At 35.3% G+C, this 19,975-nt stretch overlaps 2 protein-coding genes and 1 pseudogene across 4 annotated transcripts in view; 1 reads left to right on the forward strand and 2 right to left on the reverse strand.

Annotated features, from left to right (window-relative positions):
* Positions 1–9,118, reverse strand: part of ZUP1 (zinc finger containing ubiquitin peptidase 1) — a 29,961-nt gene extending 20,843 nt beyond the window's left edge. Inside the window, 4 exon segments of the mRNA XM_033103006.1 lie at positions 6,626–6,646; positions 6,649–7,200; positions 8,133–8,225; positions 8,896–9,118. Of these exon segments, the coding sequence (XP_032958897.1) occupies positions 6,626–6,646; positions 6,649–7,186 (559 nt within the window). The 5' untranslated portion in view covers positions 7,187–7,200; positions 8,133–8,225; positions 8,896–9,118.
* A 2,767-nt stretch (positions 9,119–11,885) lies between these two features.
* Positions 11,886–19,975, forward strand: part of KPNA5 (karyopherin subunit alpha 5) — a 41,408-nt gene continuing 33,318 nt past the window's right edge. The window contains exons 1-4 of one of the 3 annotated variants that reach the window (XM_033103211.1): positions 11,886–12,141; positions 17,103–17,236; positions 18,663–18,764; positions 18,884–18,983. In XM_033103211.1, coding sequence (XP_032959102.1) covers positions 12,138–12,141; positions 17,103–17,236; positions 18,663–18,764; positions 18,884–18,983 — 340 coding nt within the window. In that variant the 5' untranslated portion in view covers positions 11,886–12,137. The remainder of the gene's footprint in view (positions 12,142–17,102; positions 17,237–18,662; positions 18,765–18,883; positions 18,984–19,975) is intronic. The other 2 variants (XM_033103210.1, XM_033103212.1) reach the window with 2 other exon arrangements.
* Positions 13,182–13,283, reverse strand: LOC117020931 (uncharacterized; annotated as a pseudogene).

The raw sequence follows: 19,975 nt of genomic DNA on the forward strand, positions 1-19,975 counted from the left end.
AATTGGTTGCTCTTGTATTTTATGGGGCAGAAAAAAGTTTTTTTTTTTAACTTTCATACATATAAATAAAAATACTATTGGTGCTGTAAAAAGTTAATAGAATTAACATCATTAAAAAAAAGAAAGAAAAAAATGCTAGAGATAAAAAAGCACCAGCAGAAATGTTTCATGAGCTCATTAGCAGGCTGGACATTGTTAAAGAAAGAATGTTTGAGCTTGAGGATATGACAAGAGATACTTCCCAAACTGAAAAGAGAAAAAAGACCAAAAGAAAAAAGTATCCCAAACAGAGGGAGAACTATAAAAGGCGTAACACATATGATAGGAATATGAGAAGAAAGAAAGGAGCTGAAGTAACATTTGAAGCAATAACGTCTGAGAATTTACCTCAAATTAATGTTAGATACCAAACTACAGATCAGGAAGCTCAGAAAACACCAAGCAGGGTAAATGCCAACAAACAAACAAACAACAAACCTACACCTAGACATATCATATCAAAGTTCAGAAAATAAAAGATAAAAAAATCTTGAAAGATAGAAGGAAAAAACACCTTACCTATATAGGAGACAAAGATAAGAATTACATCCGACTTTTCCTCAGAAACCATGCAAGCAGTAAGAGAGGGGAGTGAAATATTTAAGTGTCCAGAGGAAAAACCCACCAAACCTAGAATTCTGTATCCTTCAAAATTACTCTTCAAAAGTGGAGAAATAAAGAAATTCTCAGACAAACAAAAATTGAGATAATTTGTTACCAGTGGAACTGCTTGCAAAAAATGTCAAAAGGTTTTCAGAGAGAAGGAAAATGATGTAGTTCAGAAATATAGATATACATAAAGACAAGCATCAGAGAAGTAGGTAAGGAAAAACTTGTATTTTTCTCATTCTTAATTGATTTAACAGATAAGTTTATTCAAAATAAAAATAGCTGCAATGTATTCAATTATGTATACATATATATGTATGTATTATATGTATACTTACATTTATGTGAAATGAATAACAGCAATGATACAAGTGATGGGCGGAGAAATTTGGTGTTACTCCAAGGTACTTGCACTAACCCATGCAGTGGTATAGTGTGCGTTATTTGAAAGTACACTTGGATTAGTTGTTAATGTATACTGCAAACTCTAGGCCAACCATTAAAAAAACTAAAAACAGAGGTATAATTGATATGCTAAGAAGGAGAGTGTTGAGCAGCAGCATCTGCTGGCTATTATCAGGAGTAGAAGTCAGAACGAACACTTCATCTTGGTATCGGAACCACCAAGGAAAACAGTGGCAGTTAGGCACAGGATGGAACAACACTTTACTCATAGTAAAACATAGGGAAACACACAGACAGAGACAGAACAAAATCACTTCCGTATTAGACACTGGTATGCCATGGCCAGTGGGTCCCTCCCAGCACTCATCTAGTGCAGGGGAATGAAAGACTTTATCCCCTTCCCCCGGGGAAGAGATACAGCTGTAAGGTTGGGCAGATGCTATATGGCACACACACACACACACTTAAAAAGAACAAAGAAGTATACACACTACTGTTTGAAACAGAAAGATATATCCACACAAGGCTGTGAGGCCTCGTAGCTCTTGATAAGAAGTGTTTCAGGAGGAAGGCCCATGCTTATGTGGCCAAGTAGGAGTGAAAAGACTGTATGCATGAACTGTCTTTCTCAATAGAGAGAAAATGGAATCATATAAAATGCTCAATTAAAACCACAAAAGGCAGAGAAAGAGTACAGGACAAAAAAAGTAGAACAAGAGTAACAACAGAAAACAACAAATATGCTAGATATTAATCCAACTATAGGCACAATCACTTTAAATGTCAATCACCTAAATGGCACACCAGTTCAAAGACAGAACTGTCACAGAGGGTCAAAAAACAAGACCTACCAACATGTTTGTCTACAAGAAATTCACTTTTAATATAAATACACGTATAGACTAAAAAGTAAAGGGATAAAGATACACCATGCTGGGCCTTAATCCAAAAAAATAAAAAAGCAGGAGTAGCTATATTAAGTTGAGAGAGAGCAGACTTCAGAACAAGGAATGTTATCAGAAATAAAGTGGGGCATTACATAATAATATAGGATTTAATACTCCAGGAAGACATGAAAATCCTCAATTGCGTATGTGCCTAACAACAGACTGTCAAGATACCTGAGGCAAAAACTGATAGAACTGCAAAGAGAAAACAGTGGTTAGAGAATTTTTAACACTCTCTATCAGTAGTAGACAGATTAGGTGGCAGAAAAGAAGGATATAGTTGAACTTAATAGTAAGTAGCATCAATTAACTGGATATAATTCACACCTCTACACAACTTCATCCAACAATAGCAGGATACACATTTTGCTCAAGCTCATATAAAACATCCATCAATACAGACCCGTGTTAGGACATAAAACACATTCTAGGCCACTAAACCTTAAGAAATTTAAAGAATAGAAATCATACAATGTCTGCTCTCAGACCACGATGGAATTAAACTAGAAATCAATTAACAGAAAGATAGCTGGAAAATCCTCAAACGCTTGGAGATTAAATAACATATGTCTAAATAAAAATTCATCACAGAAATCTCCAAGGAAATTAACAAATATTTTGAACTAAATGAAAATTAAAATACAGCTTAAAATTTGTGCAATGCAGCAAAAGCATTGCTTAGAGAAGAAATTTATAACATTGAATGCATATATCAGAAAAGAATAAAGATCTAAAATCAGTCATCTAAGTTTCCACATCAGGAAACTAGAAAAAGTAAATCCAAGGTAAGCAGAAGAAAAGAAATAATAAAAACAGAGCAGAAATCAATGAAATTGAAAACAGAAAATCAATAGGGAAAACCAATGAAACCAAAAGCTGTTTCTATGAAGAGACTGATAAAATCAATAAGCCTCTAACAAAGAGAGAACACAAATTACTAATATCAGAAATAGAACAGGGGACAATCACTACATGTCTCATAGACAAAAATAAAGGAATTTTTATGAACAACTATGCTCCCAAATTTGATAATCTTGATGAAATGGACCAATTCCCTGAAAGACACAATGAGGTGAAACTCACACAAGATAGAGCTACTCGTAATCTGAATAGGCCTATATATACTAAGAAATTGAATCAACAATTAATAACATTCCTGGGCACCAAGCCCAGATGGGTTAACTGGTGAATTCTACCAAACACTTAAGAAGGAAATTATACCAATTCTCTACAATCTCTTCCAGGAAATAGAAATAAGGGGGAATAATTCCTAATTCATTCTATAAGGCTAGCATTACCCTAATAACAAAACCAGACAAAGATAACCAAGAAAAGAAAACTACAGACCAGTATCTCTCATAAACAGAGATGTAAAAATCCTCAACAAAATACTAAAATATCAAATCCAAGAATATATAAAAATTATACTCTGATCAAATGGGATTTATGCCAAGTCAGCGAGGCTGAACCAACATTCATCAATCAATTAATGTAATCCATCACATACAGGCTAAAGAAGAAAAATCACATCAAGTGCAGAAAAAGCACTCAACAAAATCCAACACCTATTCATGATAAAAACTCGCAGCAAACTAGGAATGGGGAAGGACTTCTTTGTCTTGATAAAGAATATCTACAAAAAGCCTACAGCTAACATCATAGTTAATGGTGAGAAAAAATACAAAATTCAGATAAAGGAAATCAAAGAACAACTAAATAAATGGAGAAATATTTCTTCTTCTTCACTATCGGAAAATTGAATATTGTTCAAGATGTTAGTTCTTCCCAACTTGATCTATAGATTCAATACAATTCCAGTCAAAATCCCAACAAGTTATTTTGTGGATATTGTCAAACTGATTCTAAAGTTCATGTGAAGAGGCAAAAGATCCACAATAGCAAAGAACAAAGTTGGAGGAGTGACGCTTCCTGAGTTTACTATAGAACTACCGTATCAAGGGAGTGTGGTACTGGAAAAAGAAAAGACAAATAGATGAGTGGAACAGAATAGAAAGTCCAGAAATAAACCAACATGAATACAGTCAACAAATATCTGACAAAGAAGTAGAGGCATTACAATGGAGCAAAGACAGTCTTTCAAAAAATGGTGCTGAAACATCTGGACATCAACACACAAAGAAAGTGAATCTAGACACAGACTTAACACCCTTCTCAAAAATTAACTCGAAAATGGATCATAGACCTAAATGTAAAATTGCAAAACTATAACATTCCTAGAACACAGGAGAGAAACTTAGATGACTATAGGTATAAGTGATGACTTTTAAGATGTAACAACTAAAGGCATGTTCAATGTACAAATAATTATAAGGTGGAACTTCCTTAAAATAAAAAACTACTCTGCAAAAGACAAAAGTCAAGAGAATGAGAAGACAAGCCACAGAATGGGAGAAAATATTTGCAAAAGACTCATGTGACCAAGACCTGTTAGCCAAAATATACAGAGAACTCTTAAACTTAACAAGAAAACCAAAAAACCAGATTAAAATATGGACCAAAGACCTTCACAGACACCTCACCAAAGATATACAGATAAGTAAGCATATAAAAAGATGTTCACCATGTTATTAATTTCAAATTAAAACAAAATACCACTACATATATATTAATATTACAATGGCCAAAATCTGGAACACTGACACCAAATGCTGACAAGGATGTATAGCAACGGGAAATTCTCATTCATTCCTGGTGGAAATGCAAAATGATAGACACTTTGGAAGACAGTTTGGCAGTTTCTTATAAAACTAAACACACTAACCGGGTTAACTAAACAGGGTTAAACTAAACAGCAGTAACCGGGTTCCTTGGTATTTCCCCAAATAAAGTGAAAACTACTTTTCACAGAAAAACCTGCATATGGATGTTTAGAGCAGCTTTATTTATAATTTATAATTTATAATATAAACTTGGAAGCATCAAGATGTCTTTCACTAGGTGAATGGATAAATTGTGGTACATCCAGACAATGAAATATTATTCAATACTAAAAAGAAATGAGCTATCGAGCCATGAAAAGACATGGAGAAAACTTAAATACATATTAATAAGTGAAAGAAACCAATCTGAAAGTTATATATGATATGATTTAAATCAGGGGTGTCCAAACTTTTTTCAATGCTTTTCACCTAGGGCCATATGTGGTAAAATACACAAACAGCCGGGCCACTCACTCGAGGTGAAGTACTATTGCCTCACCTGGTTTATTTAAGTCAACTAAATATATTTTTGGAATTTGCTGCGGGCCAATTAACAAAGGATTGCGGGCCGCAGTTTGGACACCCCTGATTTAAATTATGACATCCTGGAAAAGGCAAAACTATGAAGACAGTAAAAATATCAGAGTTTGGCTAGGGATGAAGACGGAGAGGAGAAAATTCTAACAGCAGTGCAACTATTCTGTAGGATACTACAGTGGTGGGTACATGTCTTTATACGTTTGTCAAAACCTATACAATATACAACACCAAAAGTGAACCCTAATTTCAACTACAGACTTGGAGTGATAGCAATTTGTCAATGTAGATTCACTGATTATGACAAATGTTATCACTTGATACAGGATATTATTGATAGGGACGTGGTTGTGAGTCTCCGGGGAAAGGGAGTATATGGCTACTTTCTGTACTTCCTGTTCAATTTTGCTATGAACCTGAAATTGCTCTAAAAAATAACATTTATTAATTAAAAAAAACAAATCTTGACACTTTTCTTTCACCTTTTACAAAATATACCGCAAATGAATCACAGCTTTCAATGTAAAATTCAAAACTATAAAACTTCTGTAAGATAACATATGAGAGGTGACCTTGGGTTTCGTTGAGTTTTTAGATACAACACCAAAAACACAATCCATGAAAGAAATCAAGTTGCACTTCATTACCAGTAAAAACTGCTCTGCAAAAGACATTGTTAATAGAATGAAAAGACAAATCCCAGACTAGGAAAAAATATTTGCAAAACACTTCTCTGATAAAGGACTTGTATCCAAAAGCATATAAATTACTCTTAAAATCCAATAGTAAGAAAAAGACACAATCCTAAATGTGCATGCATCAACAGAGCCTCAAAAAATACATGAAATAAAACCTGATAAAGATGAAAGGAAAAATAGACAAATATGCAATTACAATTGGGGACTTCAACCCCCTTTTCAAAAACTGGTAGAACTGCTACACAGAAAATTACCAAGATCTGAACACAATCAAAAAACATCATCTAACTGATAAATATAGAACACCCAACACCACCAGAATACATTTGGTTGCCCCAAGTATTCATGGAACTTGTACTAAGGTAGATCACACACCATTATCTTGGGCCATAAAACAAGTTTCAATAAATTTTAAAGAACTGAAATAATAGGAGTGTGTTTTCTAATCATAATAGAATCAAACTAGAACACAATAAAGGAAAATCAGTCTGAGACAGTCCACTGGGTTGGTGGTAAGTAAAAGAACACCCTCTGGAAATTGGACTGAGTGTATTTCTCCCTAGAAAACTACTCTCAATGTAGCTGAACATTTACTATTAAGTATCTGCCTCAAAATTCTCTTAAACTGAGGACTACTGTTACTTGTTATATAAAAGTGGAACAACTTTACCTTCTAATGGAGTGTCTAAAGATTGGCATGCTTTGTTTTCACGTGAGTTTCCATGTCTTGATTACAATCTTCTATTTTTCCACAGAATGGACAATCGGGAGGACTATACATTGTTTCATAAATTGATCCTTTTATTTTGGATAAGTCACACTGTTTTTCCTTACTTTTCAGGAATTTTCTAGACTCAGTTAAGTTCTCCGAGTAAAAGGCTTTGTGGTTTAAAGTACCATCCTTAGGCAGGCTTTGAGCTGAAATTTTCGGATGATTAGATGCACCAGCTGAATGAATACTTGAATTAATTTCCATTCTACACTGTAGGGTGTTGTCCTCCCTGTTATCTGAAGTTTCATACTGTCTTGTGTTGACCCTTTCCAAGTTTCTTTCTAGTTCATTTTGTTCAAAGTGAGCAGTTTCAATATGAAAACACATTTCGTCATAATTCACACCTGACAACTTGCAAAATGGACATATAACTTCATTTTCCATGTGAACAATTAGGAGGTGAGCCTTCATATCTGGTTCTGAGGTTACTGTTTCACCACAAATATCACAAGAAAGCATGGTACATCAGGTAGCTAGAAAAGAACACAATATTATGTTAAGTTAGAAAGAGCTGGAGAAAAAGAAAATGCATTTTATAAATGATTTGGAACAATTAAACTTATTTAAAGCTGGATTATTTAGATGAAGAAATTTTCAATGTACCTACTGTTCCTCAAATATACAAACTTATAAATTTCAACCAAAATTTCACTGCTGTATTTTAAGTTTATAGTTTCAATAAAACAAAGGTAATAATTCAAATTAAAAAAAATAATTTTTCAAATATTTCCAAAAATGTGTCCGGTCTGAGGTAGAAAAAAAGTAACATTTATAAAATTGCTCAGGTAAGAAAAATCAGGTAAGAGAAAACGAAGAGAAGTTTTATCAACTGATGTATCTAAATACACAACCTTAAAGTTAATGATAGGGAGGGTAAATAAACACATCTTAACAATAGCAGTTAACAGTTAAAGAGCTTAACACAAAGCGAAATAAGTCAGACAGAGAAAGATAAGTACCATATGATCTCACTTATTTGCGGATTCTAAAGAAAAGAATAAGTGAATGAACTAATCAGAAACAGTTTTGGAGACAAAGAGGAAAAACTGAGGGTTGCTGGATGGGCGGGAGGGGTGGGGAGTGGGGGGGAGGGTGAGGGGATTGAAGGGCAGTCGGTGACCACAGGATGGCCACGGGTTTGAAAATTAATCTGGGGAACGTAATTTGGTGGCTACCAGAGGGTAAGGGGGTTGGGGGGTGGGGGATGAGGGTGAGGGGGATCAAATGTATGGTGATGGAAGGGGAGCTGACTCTGGGTGGTGAACACACAGTGTGATTTATGGATGATGTGATACAGAATTGCACACCTGAAATCTATGTAATTTTACTAACAATTGTAACCCCAATAAATTAAAAAATAAAGAGAAAAAAAAGAGCTTAACACATATCAAACTAATTTAAGTACCATTATAATACTATACGGAGTAAACCCTAGATCAGATATGTCACAACAGGCAGAAAGTGAACCCAGTCAGGCTCCAGAGGCTGTACTCTCAACCTAAAGAATAGAAGGAGAGTGAGCAAAGTAGAAAAGAACACTGATTCCAGAGTTAAAATAACTGGGTTATAATCTGTTTCAGAATTTTAGATAAAACACATCACCTCTTTGAGCTTCCGTTTATAGAATAAGTTGTACTAAATCAGCAGTCACTTTTGAGTTTTATGGACTTAAAAGTACTGGCTACCGACAAAAAGTGATTTTGCTAAGAAATATTTTTTTAAAAAGCACCGCCACAACCTTCCTACCACAGACCATCGTTCAGCTGAGGACTATTTAAAAACAAACAGAAAAAAAAAAAGATATGGAAACTATTCTCATCATTTAAATAAATTTAGCTTTATAAGCACTCCTTACACTGTCCTTATTTTTCTCATTTTCCTTTAGAGAAGTGAAAATAGTCCGGTTTTAGAAGAAAATTTTCCCAATCCGTCAGTGTAAAGAACGTCACACCAGAGTTTCTTCTTTTCTCGTGGCTGGGCCACGGCTAGACACAGAAGGATACACTTCAACTCCCACTTTGCGTGAGCTGGAAGGAGGCGGGCGACAGGTGCTGGGATGGGCATGCAATGAGAGAGGCGGCAAGGGCCAGAATGCAGCAAAGCCGAGGCTGCCCAAAGATCCTCTCCCACGTCCCGACCCAGGACACAAAACAAGCTCAGACACTTACTGGGTCAAAGATTTGGGCCTGGGAAATGAGGGCTGGGACCGTCAGTTTCTACACGCTCGGAGCTGACAGCATCTGGCTCGCCGGAAGAGGAATACGTGAGCGGCGTTGATTACCTTTCCCGGCCTGAAAGACAAAGGCAGGCCCTCTCTTCACCCAGAGATTCAGTTAACGGAGAAAAGAACCAGCGACTTCAAAAGACTTCAGCCTCCAGTATCACATTCAAAAAAAGCTTTCCCTCTGTTCCCGGAAGGGGAGGGCTCCCAGCATGCGCCGGTCTAGGTTGTACTGCATTCTGGAAGTTGTAGTCATTTTTCCATCCTCCCATTAGGGTTCGACTCCTAATTTACTAGGAGAGACACTAGGCTCTGAGGTCTTTCTGAAAGAATTACTAGGGCTGGTCCTAGGGCATTCATTACACGAGTCCACAGTATCCACTGTATAGGGCCAGAGTAGTACTCTATTCTATTACCAATAAAGGGCTTAAAGTGCTAGCAAGTGTCACACTCTAAACTATGCTCCACAGATAGAGGACGACTAAAACAGATTCTTGCCTCAAGGTTGCAAGATCATGTGTATTAATACCTTATTTTTATGGTTCAGTCCTTATTTCATTCAACAATATTTAATGAGTGTTTATTAGAAAAGCATTCTGCTTGAAACTGGAACTGTAGCAGTAATCAAAATACACAAAATCCAGGCCATTTGAAGCTTACATTCTGGCAGAGAAATAAATAAATAAACTGATAATGATAAGTTTTCCTTCATAGTAGGAAATAAAACTGGGTTATTTATAGAAAGGACAAATGTCCTTAGCCAATGTCTTTTTGAGTAAACAATGAACAAACTTTGCACCAACAGGAGGAGGAAGAGCATTCTAGGCAGAGAAAATAATAAGAATGAAGGCCTTAAGACTGGAGCAAAAAGAACATTTTGTGATTTGAGCATAACGTTCCAGAAGTGGTTACAATGTGAGGTCATAGTTGTACACAGGTCCTTGTAGAAAACTATTGCAGTTTTTAAATAGAATGGCATGAACTGATGAGGTACAGTATATATTTTAAAAATCATTTTTGGGGTTGAGTAGTTGAGCACGACAAATTGAACATGTGCGTTTATATTCCCTGCTTCTCAAAATCTAAAATGATAGAAGAATAAAACTAATAATAAAAATACATACTAATGAGATGTTTTAAAAATTTGAAAGCTAGAAAAAGGATGGATGAGTAGTAACCAAGTTAGCTAAGAAGTCAATCAATAACTAGTCAATTCATACACCATAACTGTGGAGATGTTCAGAAAGTAAAGACCAGATACTTCTGGAAAAGATATTAAATTGGGGCCTGAAAAGAGGAATATTTCGCTGAAATTCTGAACAAGGAGCAGTTACAACCCTACCTCTAGATTTCCTCTATCATCAGGTTGCCAAGTGACTCAGCTTTCCCCCAAAGACAGAACACTACAGGTTTAGTTTATGAAGAAAATGAAACTGAGAGGCTATGAAGTTAGAAATGCACAGCTAAGGGTGGGAGTCAAAATGTTGGACTAAAAATGGGGAATAATGGAAGCTAAATTCTGAATTATGATGCCCTTAGCCATTTTCTACCATCACATTCTGATGTCTGATTTGTGCCTCCAAATCAGGAGGTTGGAGAATACTTCTCCAGAGAAAACCACTGGTCCAAGAGAATGACTTTTAGAAAACTACAGATAATGACTTTTAGAAAATCCTCCAGTGAAATAGCCTAGATCCTATTTTATCACTCTGTAAGGAGGCCAACAGTAAACAAGCCCCACTAATACACAAGCTTACAATAGGTTTCTTTAGTGTCTCACTCTTAAATACAAATGAATTCTCAAGAATCACCAGGCATTGGAGTGCAGTCTGTTGTAGGAAAGAAGAAAAATCCAAAATGATCAAAAAGGAAAAAAATGAACTCTGAAGAAACATAGATAATGAATAAAATAGAAAAAGAATACTTCAAGGAAACTGCAATTAATATCTTCAGAGAGACAAGAAAAGATATTTAATGCCTGAATCAAAAATAGGAAATAGCTCTGGGAATTAAAAAATACAGTAACAAGAACATATATATATATATATGTATATATACATACATACATATATATATGTATATATATAGTGCCAAAAAATGCATACACATTTTAAGAAAGGAAACAACTATATTAAAATTGTAATAATATGTACCGATAACAAAAGCTAAATACAAGTCATGTGTATACATTTTTTGGGCACCCCTGGTGTGTGTGTGTGTGTGTGTGTGTGTGTGTGTATGTGTGTATATATATATATATATATATATAGAGAGAGAGAGAGAGAGAGAGAGAGATAATCCCCAAAATTTTTAAAACATAGAACAAGAGATGGAAAATAGGAGCTTTTTGGGGGTAGGAATCATGTATAATTTATCTTGTACATTCTGTGCCTAGCATTGCATCTAGAAAACAGTCTGTTTTTAATATTGTTTGAACTCCAGGGTGGATTACAAGGCTATACATATTTATAATAATTTAGTTATTTACTTCATATATCAGTGACTACTTTTTTTTTTGACAAAAATCTACAGATGTTATAGAATACAAAATTTTAAATAAATGGCAAATTGAAAAACTTGAAAACAAGGAGAGCATATGGGAAGAAGTTAATGAAGCTGAAGAAGGCAAGAGCCTCTGTAAAGCTCCATGAGGTTGGGTTTTTTATCCGTTGTGTATACTGCTGTAGCTCCAATATTTAAAACAATACCTGGCACAGATTAGGCCCTCCATTAGTACTATGTTGTTGGATGGATGGATGGATGGATGGATGGATGGATGCCAAACTGATAAACGAATGAATGATCAAACAAGTGAATGATCGACTGAGAACCCTCACGGAGGACTAGGGCAGTAGGACACACTCCTGCCACAGGGACTGCGCTCAGTGAGCGTGTGCAGACGCCGGCTCCTCCTTTGGTGGGTGCGGCTGGAACGCGTCTTCTCCCCGCCCCGCTGCGGATCTGTGCAGCCTTCGCCGCCGCCACCGCGGCTGCTGCGGTTGCCTCATGCAAGGGCTTCTGGGAGCCGAACCTCGGGGTCTCGGGGAAGGGGCTCAGGTGGCCGCCATTTTGAGTTGCGAACCTGATCGCTACGCTGAACGCTAGGGGCGGAGTGGCGACCACGTTGTTACCCGGAGCAGACGCCGCAGCGGAGGACTAGAAGTCAGGGTACCGGATCGTGCCACTTTAATGGGTAAGTGGGAGTGATGCAGGCCAGGTTGGGTGACCATCGGGCTTGGTCTCTTTGGGAGCTAGGAATTCCTGGGCTGTTTGTATTTACCCCTTTCCTTGCATAGGGTTCAGGACCAGGCCATGCCGGGCGTTTTCTCAGGGTGCCCTAAGGGAGACCGCGGTGGCGGGGGCGTGGCAGGCGGACCTTTCCCTAGCGGACGCGGAGGCGCGGGGAGTACAGATCCTCTTAGACAGCCAGGCTTGGTCCTCGGAAGGAGCTTGAGGCAGCCAATATCATCCACTCGCCGCTCCTCTTCGCCTTTTCTCAGTAGTTTCTCTTCTCAAACCTTGACATTCACTCCTGGGACTCAGCGTCTGTGTTCTGCAGCTTATTAGAAGTACCATAGTGTCAAGAATAAGGCAGGTTCAGTCCCCGGGGCCTACACGTCGCACCCTCTACCTCGACCAGCGGCCCTCTTCCACTTGGATGCAGGTGCCTGGAAGGACTCAGTCCCCACGACGGCAAGCGTGGGTTAGATGCCTCTCATAGTCTGCCAACTCCTAAGACCAAAATTTAGTAGTGTTTCCTCAATAATGCGTAAGATATGAAAGGATCTGAAAGCTGTGAAATGGGATGGTGATACTGAAGAAGAATATGCCATTGGCATTTACTCGTGGGCTTTTTTTACACAGTAAAAATGTTTCTGACTTGATGTCTCCATTACAACGTTCAATGATTCATTTGCTGTAGGAAAGTGACTTATTTTCTGGGTTAACAAGAAACAATTCTATTCTTTGGATCTTTCGGTACTGTTTGTTCAGTTGTAGGGGCTGAAGTCAGCACACCTCCCCCTTTGTACCAGTCATGTAATTTTACTAATGGGCACCCAAACCCATAGAGTTGGAGGCTTACAAGCACAAGAAATTCTGGTAATAGATGTAGAAAAATTTTGCATTCCAGTTATTTGCCTATCCTCAACACAGTTTTTCAAAGAGCTGAGTAAAAAATAAGCTTATGACAGAAAAAACAATTCCTCTGTTCTGCAACCTTAAAGTATCTGAATAGCATTTCTTAAATTTAAAATAACTTGTATGAGACAGCAGCCTTAATTAAACTAAGAACAGATACTACACTTGATCTTAGCCAAAAGGTTGAGAAGAGATAACAGCAGCCTTTAAAGTACCTTCAAAGTTATTTTCCAGAGAATGAAACAATCCTATTGGGTGAAGCACCTAGAGAGATCATTTTCCTTAGACTTTATGTCTTCTTTAAAGCAACGGCAGTGAGGATGAAGATGTTTAAATAAGAGGCAAGAAATTAGTACGGTAGAAGAAAGAGGAACAAATGATATATGAGTTGTTGGCTAGATTTTAGTTCGTTAACATGTTTATATTGAAAGGTTTAATATGGTCACTAGATTAATGGTCTTAGAAGTACTGTCTAGTACGTGTGTTGAGCAGAGGCACAAGGTGATTTAATCAGACGTGGAAAGGAAAAAAATAGAATTTACATTAGTTTACCTTTAAAAGCTATTAACTTTAAAAACATTTCTGTTTCTGGATTTTATAATGGGATAGTTTATTAGGCTAGTAATACATGTGTATAAATATATAAACATTGAGAATGAATATGCAATATATAAGGGTATGTGATCAAAAAAAGTTTAGAGGCCAAGGGCCTAGATTATGCCTAATGTGTAGGTGATAAATATTTTTAAGAGGATTATTGCTGTGAACATTTCATTTTGCTCAAGTATTTTATACTTACTGAGTATAACTCAACAATGTTGAAGCTCAGTTTTATCTGTAATGAACTCTGATCTCTATTTTTCTCCTCTAAGAGATTAAGCTCTTATTAATGAGACAGAATTTTTATATATGAAATAATTAGAGAATAATGCTAAACATTGTTATTAATAAAGTTTGAGCTGTTTCTAATGATAAATATTCGTAGGTGCACACCGTATTGCTGAGTCAATTCATTATATATTTTAAAGAAGGATTTTGGTCGATTGCAAATGTACTTTAATTACTAGGATATACGTGTGTTAAGTTCAAAGGCACAAAGTACCTTTTAAATCATTCCTAAGTCCTCATTCCATTCTGTTCTACCTTTAGCTCCACCACTAATGAAATTTCTCTCACTATCTTTACCAGTGACCTAATTATCAAATCTGATGTCTCTTATAGTACTTGGTTTATTGTAGGCACTTACGTTTGCCGGGTGGATCAATGAATGCGTAAATTGAGTGGCCTGTTTGTGCTGTGGTACTATGTGAAATATTTCTTTATGTTTTGAATTCTGTTCTTTTTCATGACTCTTATTCTGTTTCTTTGTCCTTTTTCTTTTTGGTTTCCTTTGCTTTTTTCTTTTCTACTCAAATGTGAACATCTTCAAGATTTCTCCTTTGGTCATCTTTCTTTTGTAGCTCTACATGATCTTGGATGATCAATCAGGAGGACTTTTCTCCTGAATTTTGACACATATTTCAACCATCTATATGTGCCCAAAGTACTATAAATTTGACATGTTTAAAATGGACACCACTATACACCTATTAGAATGGCTCCAGTTCAGTCCTGACACTGCCAAGTGTAGACAGGATGTTGAGCAACAAGAACCATTAAACACTGATGAGAATGCAAAATGTTTGTTACTTTGCAGTTTGAAAGTTTGTTCTGAAATCTGAAGCATACACTTGCCATGTTATCTATCAATCCTTACTCCTAGATATTTACCCAAGAAAAATGAAAACTTATATTTGCACAAAAACCTGTACATGAATATTTATAACAGATTTATTCGTAACTGCCCTGAACTAAAAACAACCTAAACGTCCTTCACCTCATAAACTGTGAAATATCCATACAGTAGAATATTACTTAACAATAAGCAGGAATATAAACTATTGGTACATACCGACAATCTGAACAACTCACAGATACACTATGCAAAATGAAAGAAGCTAGTTTAAAACTATACACTGTTACTATTCCATTTATGTGACATTCAGGAAAAGGCAGAACTGTGAAGGTGGAGAACAAATCAGTGATTGCCAGGTGTTAAGGGTTGGAGGAGAGCTAATAGCCCGAGGAAGTGTTTTAGGGGTGATAGAGCTGTTCTGTATCTTGATTGTGATGTTTATATGCCCATGCATTTTCAAGTTTATAGGACCATATACTAAAATAGTGATTCCTTTACTGCATGTAAATTTAAAAAATAAAACAATTGTATTCATAATTTTTGTCTCAAAAACAAGCAGGCAAGCAAACCAAACCATCTCTCTGATCCTCCATCTATATTCCCTGTCTTGGGTTATTTTGTCATTATGCTATAGCTCAAGCTGAAAACCATGTAGTCATCAACTCCCTTTTCTTCCTCACCATACATTCCTTACATTTGTTTTGCCTGTAGTTGCATCAGTTTCTGAAATGTTTCTGGAATCAAACTGTCTTCTATATTTCCAGTGCAGCTACTAATTTAGTTCAGTTCTTCATCATCAAGATTTGAAACAACCTTCTCTTTAATTTTTCTAGTTGTATTCCTTAGTATTGAGTCCAGATTTCTCAACCAGATTACAGGCACCATATGTGTTCTTAGCTATCTTTATAGCTTTATCTTCTCCTTCTCCCATGTGTCCTCTTGTTCAGGCACACTCAGTTTCTTACTGTTTTGGTTTATGTCAGGCTTCTGAAGAATTTTGCCATTACATATGTTCCCTCTGCTTGAGATGCTTGTTCCTTCCTTTTCCCTTTCATCCTCTTCCCTAGGAAATTCTTGCTCATCCTTTAAGACAGGATAAACTGTTAGGACTTACAAAACTCCTTGAGGCCCAGTTTGTTGCTTTGTCTTCTGTACTCTCATAGGATCAAATGCAAATGTCTTAGTGTAGTTTACTACTCACAATATAATTTGCCTGTCATTAGTCTATCTCTTCTACATCAGGGATGGCAGAGAAATGCCAGCCTCTTCTCTGTGTTTACTTTCTAAGTGCTAATTGATCACTACATCCTCTCTGGTTGGACATGGGTATGTTCTCTGAATTTATCAGAATAACATTCCAGGTAGCCATTAATTATCATGTTAAATTCAAGTTGAAACCCTGCATTAGACTCATTTTTTTATGTGTAAATCCAAGATAGGTTATAATATCAGTAATTTAGTATTCATTTCAGATATCAAAATAATCAATATAACACTATTATTAACAAGTGTTTATAATTCTTTTTCTAAAAGTAAGTCTATTACATATATTATAAATATAAAATTTCATATTTATATAAAATATTTTTTAAATGCTTATAAAATGTTTTTTATAAATGTTAATATTTTAAAATACATTTGTAATAAAACTATCTAAAATAAAGTATACAAGTATTTCAGTATTTAAAAAGAACTAATTATGCTGTAGTAGTGAAAACTGGTATTGCAATCATGATTCAAGTCATCACCTGTGTGGCCTTAGTTCTTAAGCGCTGTCTTAAGTAAATGGAAGAAGCCAGACCCCAATAAATATTTGAGGTGTGCTTATTGAAGCCTAATACCATGTTCCATTGAAAGTAAGACATTTTATTGCTGGGTATTTCTTGATCTTGTCGGAAGCGGTAATTTAGGAGGTTTTTATCCAACTATTTCATGATTATTTCCTGGCTGACCATGATTTTAAGATGCATCCCACTCAGAAAGGTTAAAACACCAAGGACCGGGGCATGTATATTACAATCAGTGAAATTAGGGTAATGACTTTGTCTGTGTTTGGACCAAAATATATTATTTGTTTGGTAGTTTCATCCTAAAATATTAGGTCATTTGCTCCAATTTGATATGGAAGTGAGGGAATGTGTTCTTTGTACATAATTTTCAGAATGGGTTTTGTTGGTCGATTTAATCAGTGAGCCAGAATTTAGTTACCCTAGGGTAAACATCTCATGTTATTTTGAGAGTTATCAGTATCCTTTTTTTTTTTCTCTCCTAATCTTAAGATGCTATGGCTAGTCCAGGGAAAGATAACTATAGAATGAAAAGTTATAAGAATAAAGCCCTAAATCCCCAAGAGATGCGTAGACGAAGAGAAGAAGAAGGAATACAACTTCGAAAACAAAAAAGGGAAGAACAGGTAGGTGTTTTAAAATAATTAATTTTGTTTAACACAAAAATATTATGATTACAGATTTTAGAAGTTGTATTATTATGGCTAAGTTTTAAATCATTTTAAATGAGAAAGTGTTTCAGGAAGTTGAATATAGATAAATCTATTCTTTAGTTTGTTGGACTTCAGGAATAATGTTAGCAAATTCATGAATCAGAATCCTGTGCTATTCTTAATCACTGACAGGAATGACTTCTGTTTTATTGATACATATTTTATTTTAATCATATTTCTAACCCAGTGCTAAGAAATTTTTACTCTTGAGCCTATTTGGATCACTTCCATTTGTCATTATAAAATTTGCCTCCTAAAAAAATATTATTTCATTTGATGCTTTGTGGTTTTTGTAGCTCTTGTTCCTAAATTAATTATAGTCTTCTTCCTATGCTGCTCATACTGTTCCTCCTCTAGTTTCATCAGCCAGATCTCTTAGCCTTCTCTATTTGAACTTTGTCTGCGTGACATAAGGAATAGAAAAATCATTTAAAAGACTGCATCTGAACATTTTTCATTCCAAGATACACTTAAATTTAGAAGTATTCATAAATAATGAGGGTGTGGGCCTCACATACATGAATGAAACTAATGTGTGAAAAGGACTAGCAATGAAGAAAGTAGACAAAAGGTCTGCTGTACAAACATGAGTATGATTTGTCATCTCCCTATCTGTAGCATATCTAGCACAGTACCTACTGTTTTACAATAGGTACTCCAAGAAAATAATCTGTTGAGTGAATGATTAGATAGCAACTGTGCACAGATTGAAGAAGAGTAGTATTTATTTACCTATAAAAATATAATAGCTTTTTTACCCTGAATTTTGAGTTAGGAGATGCACCTTTAAATCTCAGTGACCTCACCATGTCTCTTTCCTCCGTCTTTTTTTCTTTATTTTTATCCGTTCCTGAGTTAATAAGCATAGGGCCATTTTTTCTGAGAGTTCTTTATTCCTTGTTAGTTTGGTATACTATTTCTGTTAATATATACCACATTATCTCTCCCATGTAACAGGTTTACTTTTTAATTAAGATTTTCTTGGAAATATTCTTAGATATCTCATAAGCGAATGTGGGCATATGTGATTTTTTCAAATGCTGTAAAATGTGAAGGTGTTCTCTACTCATGGAACTGGCCTTTGGTAAAAGACCTGAGATTAAGAATGACCCAAAGCAGTCTATAGGACAAGAGCTAACCTAGCCCAGAAAGTCTAACTTCTCACAGATAATTTAGATCTTCATGGTATAATGATTGGGAGATACTAAAATATTCAGAATTTTAAATGATAAAATTATTAGTTTGTTTTGTTCACTTGAAAGAAAAATATAATTTCATGGGAATGCAGCGTTTTGTGGAAAGCTCAGTGTATAAAGTGATTTATTTCTCTTTATTACAGCTGTTCAAACGTAGAAATGTCTCTTTGCCCAGAAATGATGAATCTATGCTAGAAAGTCCTATCCAGGATCCGGATATCAGTTCCACTGTACCCATTCCAGAGGTAGATATTACAAAAATCTATTTCAAATTATACTTCAACAATATTTCAGAAATAGTGTTTGCAGCAAATACTATTCATTCAAAATATTTAAGTGATAAATTACATTTTCTGTGTTTTAGGAAGAAGTTATTACCACAGATATGGTTCAGATGATTTTTTCTAATAATGCTGATCAACAACTAACAGCAACACAGAAATTTAGAAAGCTGCTTTCTAAAGGCAAGAATTATTTATGCTTATTTGATACTACATGATTCTGCAGTAGTGTCTTATTTATGAGGTTTTTTTATTTTTTTATTTTAAGGCTCTTTTCTTTGCCAAGAGGTCTTCATTTTTCTTTAAAATATGTTTTTAGATAACATTTATTTTTTAACATTATATTATCAAAGTAACACATGTTGATGTAGAATATTTGCAAATGTAAAAGAATTTAAAGAACCAAATATAAAAATCATTATTCCTGCTGCCAAGAAACAGTTATAGAAACATGTTTTTAAATTCCTGTATAAGTATTTTTCAGACATGATTTTTTAAAATGGTGGCATAACATCATAGGATGGTCAATCAATCAGATCTTTAATTTCTTTTCCCCAATTTTTTTTTTTTTCAGTTTGACAAATTTATTAGTATTTTAGTAAAGACATTCATCTCAGTTGTTTCTCTTTCTCCCATCTTGACCGTAGTTTAATACTTCATTTGAGTAAAGAAGAGAATATTTAGGTGAGGGGTGTTATTTTGACATAAACAGTAAAAGGTACAAAAGTGAAAATTTTGCCTACATTACAGCAAATTAAATTCATGTATCTTGATATAATTAAATCACATAAGTAAGAACTAATAATTCTATATACGTTTCTATTGTTTTACTTGGGGCTTATTCTGAACTTAAAGGCAAATAAACAAAGCATTAGAAATATATATATACAGGCTGCTTCTCTGGAGTTACTACCCATTAAAAGAGCTGAGCGAGTAGTTACCACCATTAAGACAGTTTGAAGCCGCTTGCAAATATAACTTTGTAGGAGTTTTCAAGGAAATTATTATACTGCGTTTTTTTTTTATCTGTGACTATGCCTTTAAAGATGTGTTTAACTGTCACATTAAAAAAAAAAAAAATTCACATACAACACAAAAATACAGAAAAACCAAAACCTTACAACACACAGATCTAACAAAGTATATGTGGTCAAAGGTTCCATAAAATGTTTAAA

The sequence above is a fragment of the Rhinolophus ferrumequinum genome, chromosome 3, assembly GCF_004115265.2.
Source record: "Rhinolophus ferrumequinum isolate MPI-CBG mRhiFer1 chromosome 3, mRhiFer1_v1.p, whole genome shotgun sequence".
NCBI classification, from domain to species: domain Eukaryota; kingdom Metazoa; phylum Chordata; class Mammalia; order Chiroptera; family Rhinolophidae; genus Rhinolophus; species Rhinolophus ferrumequinum.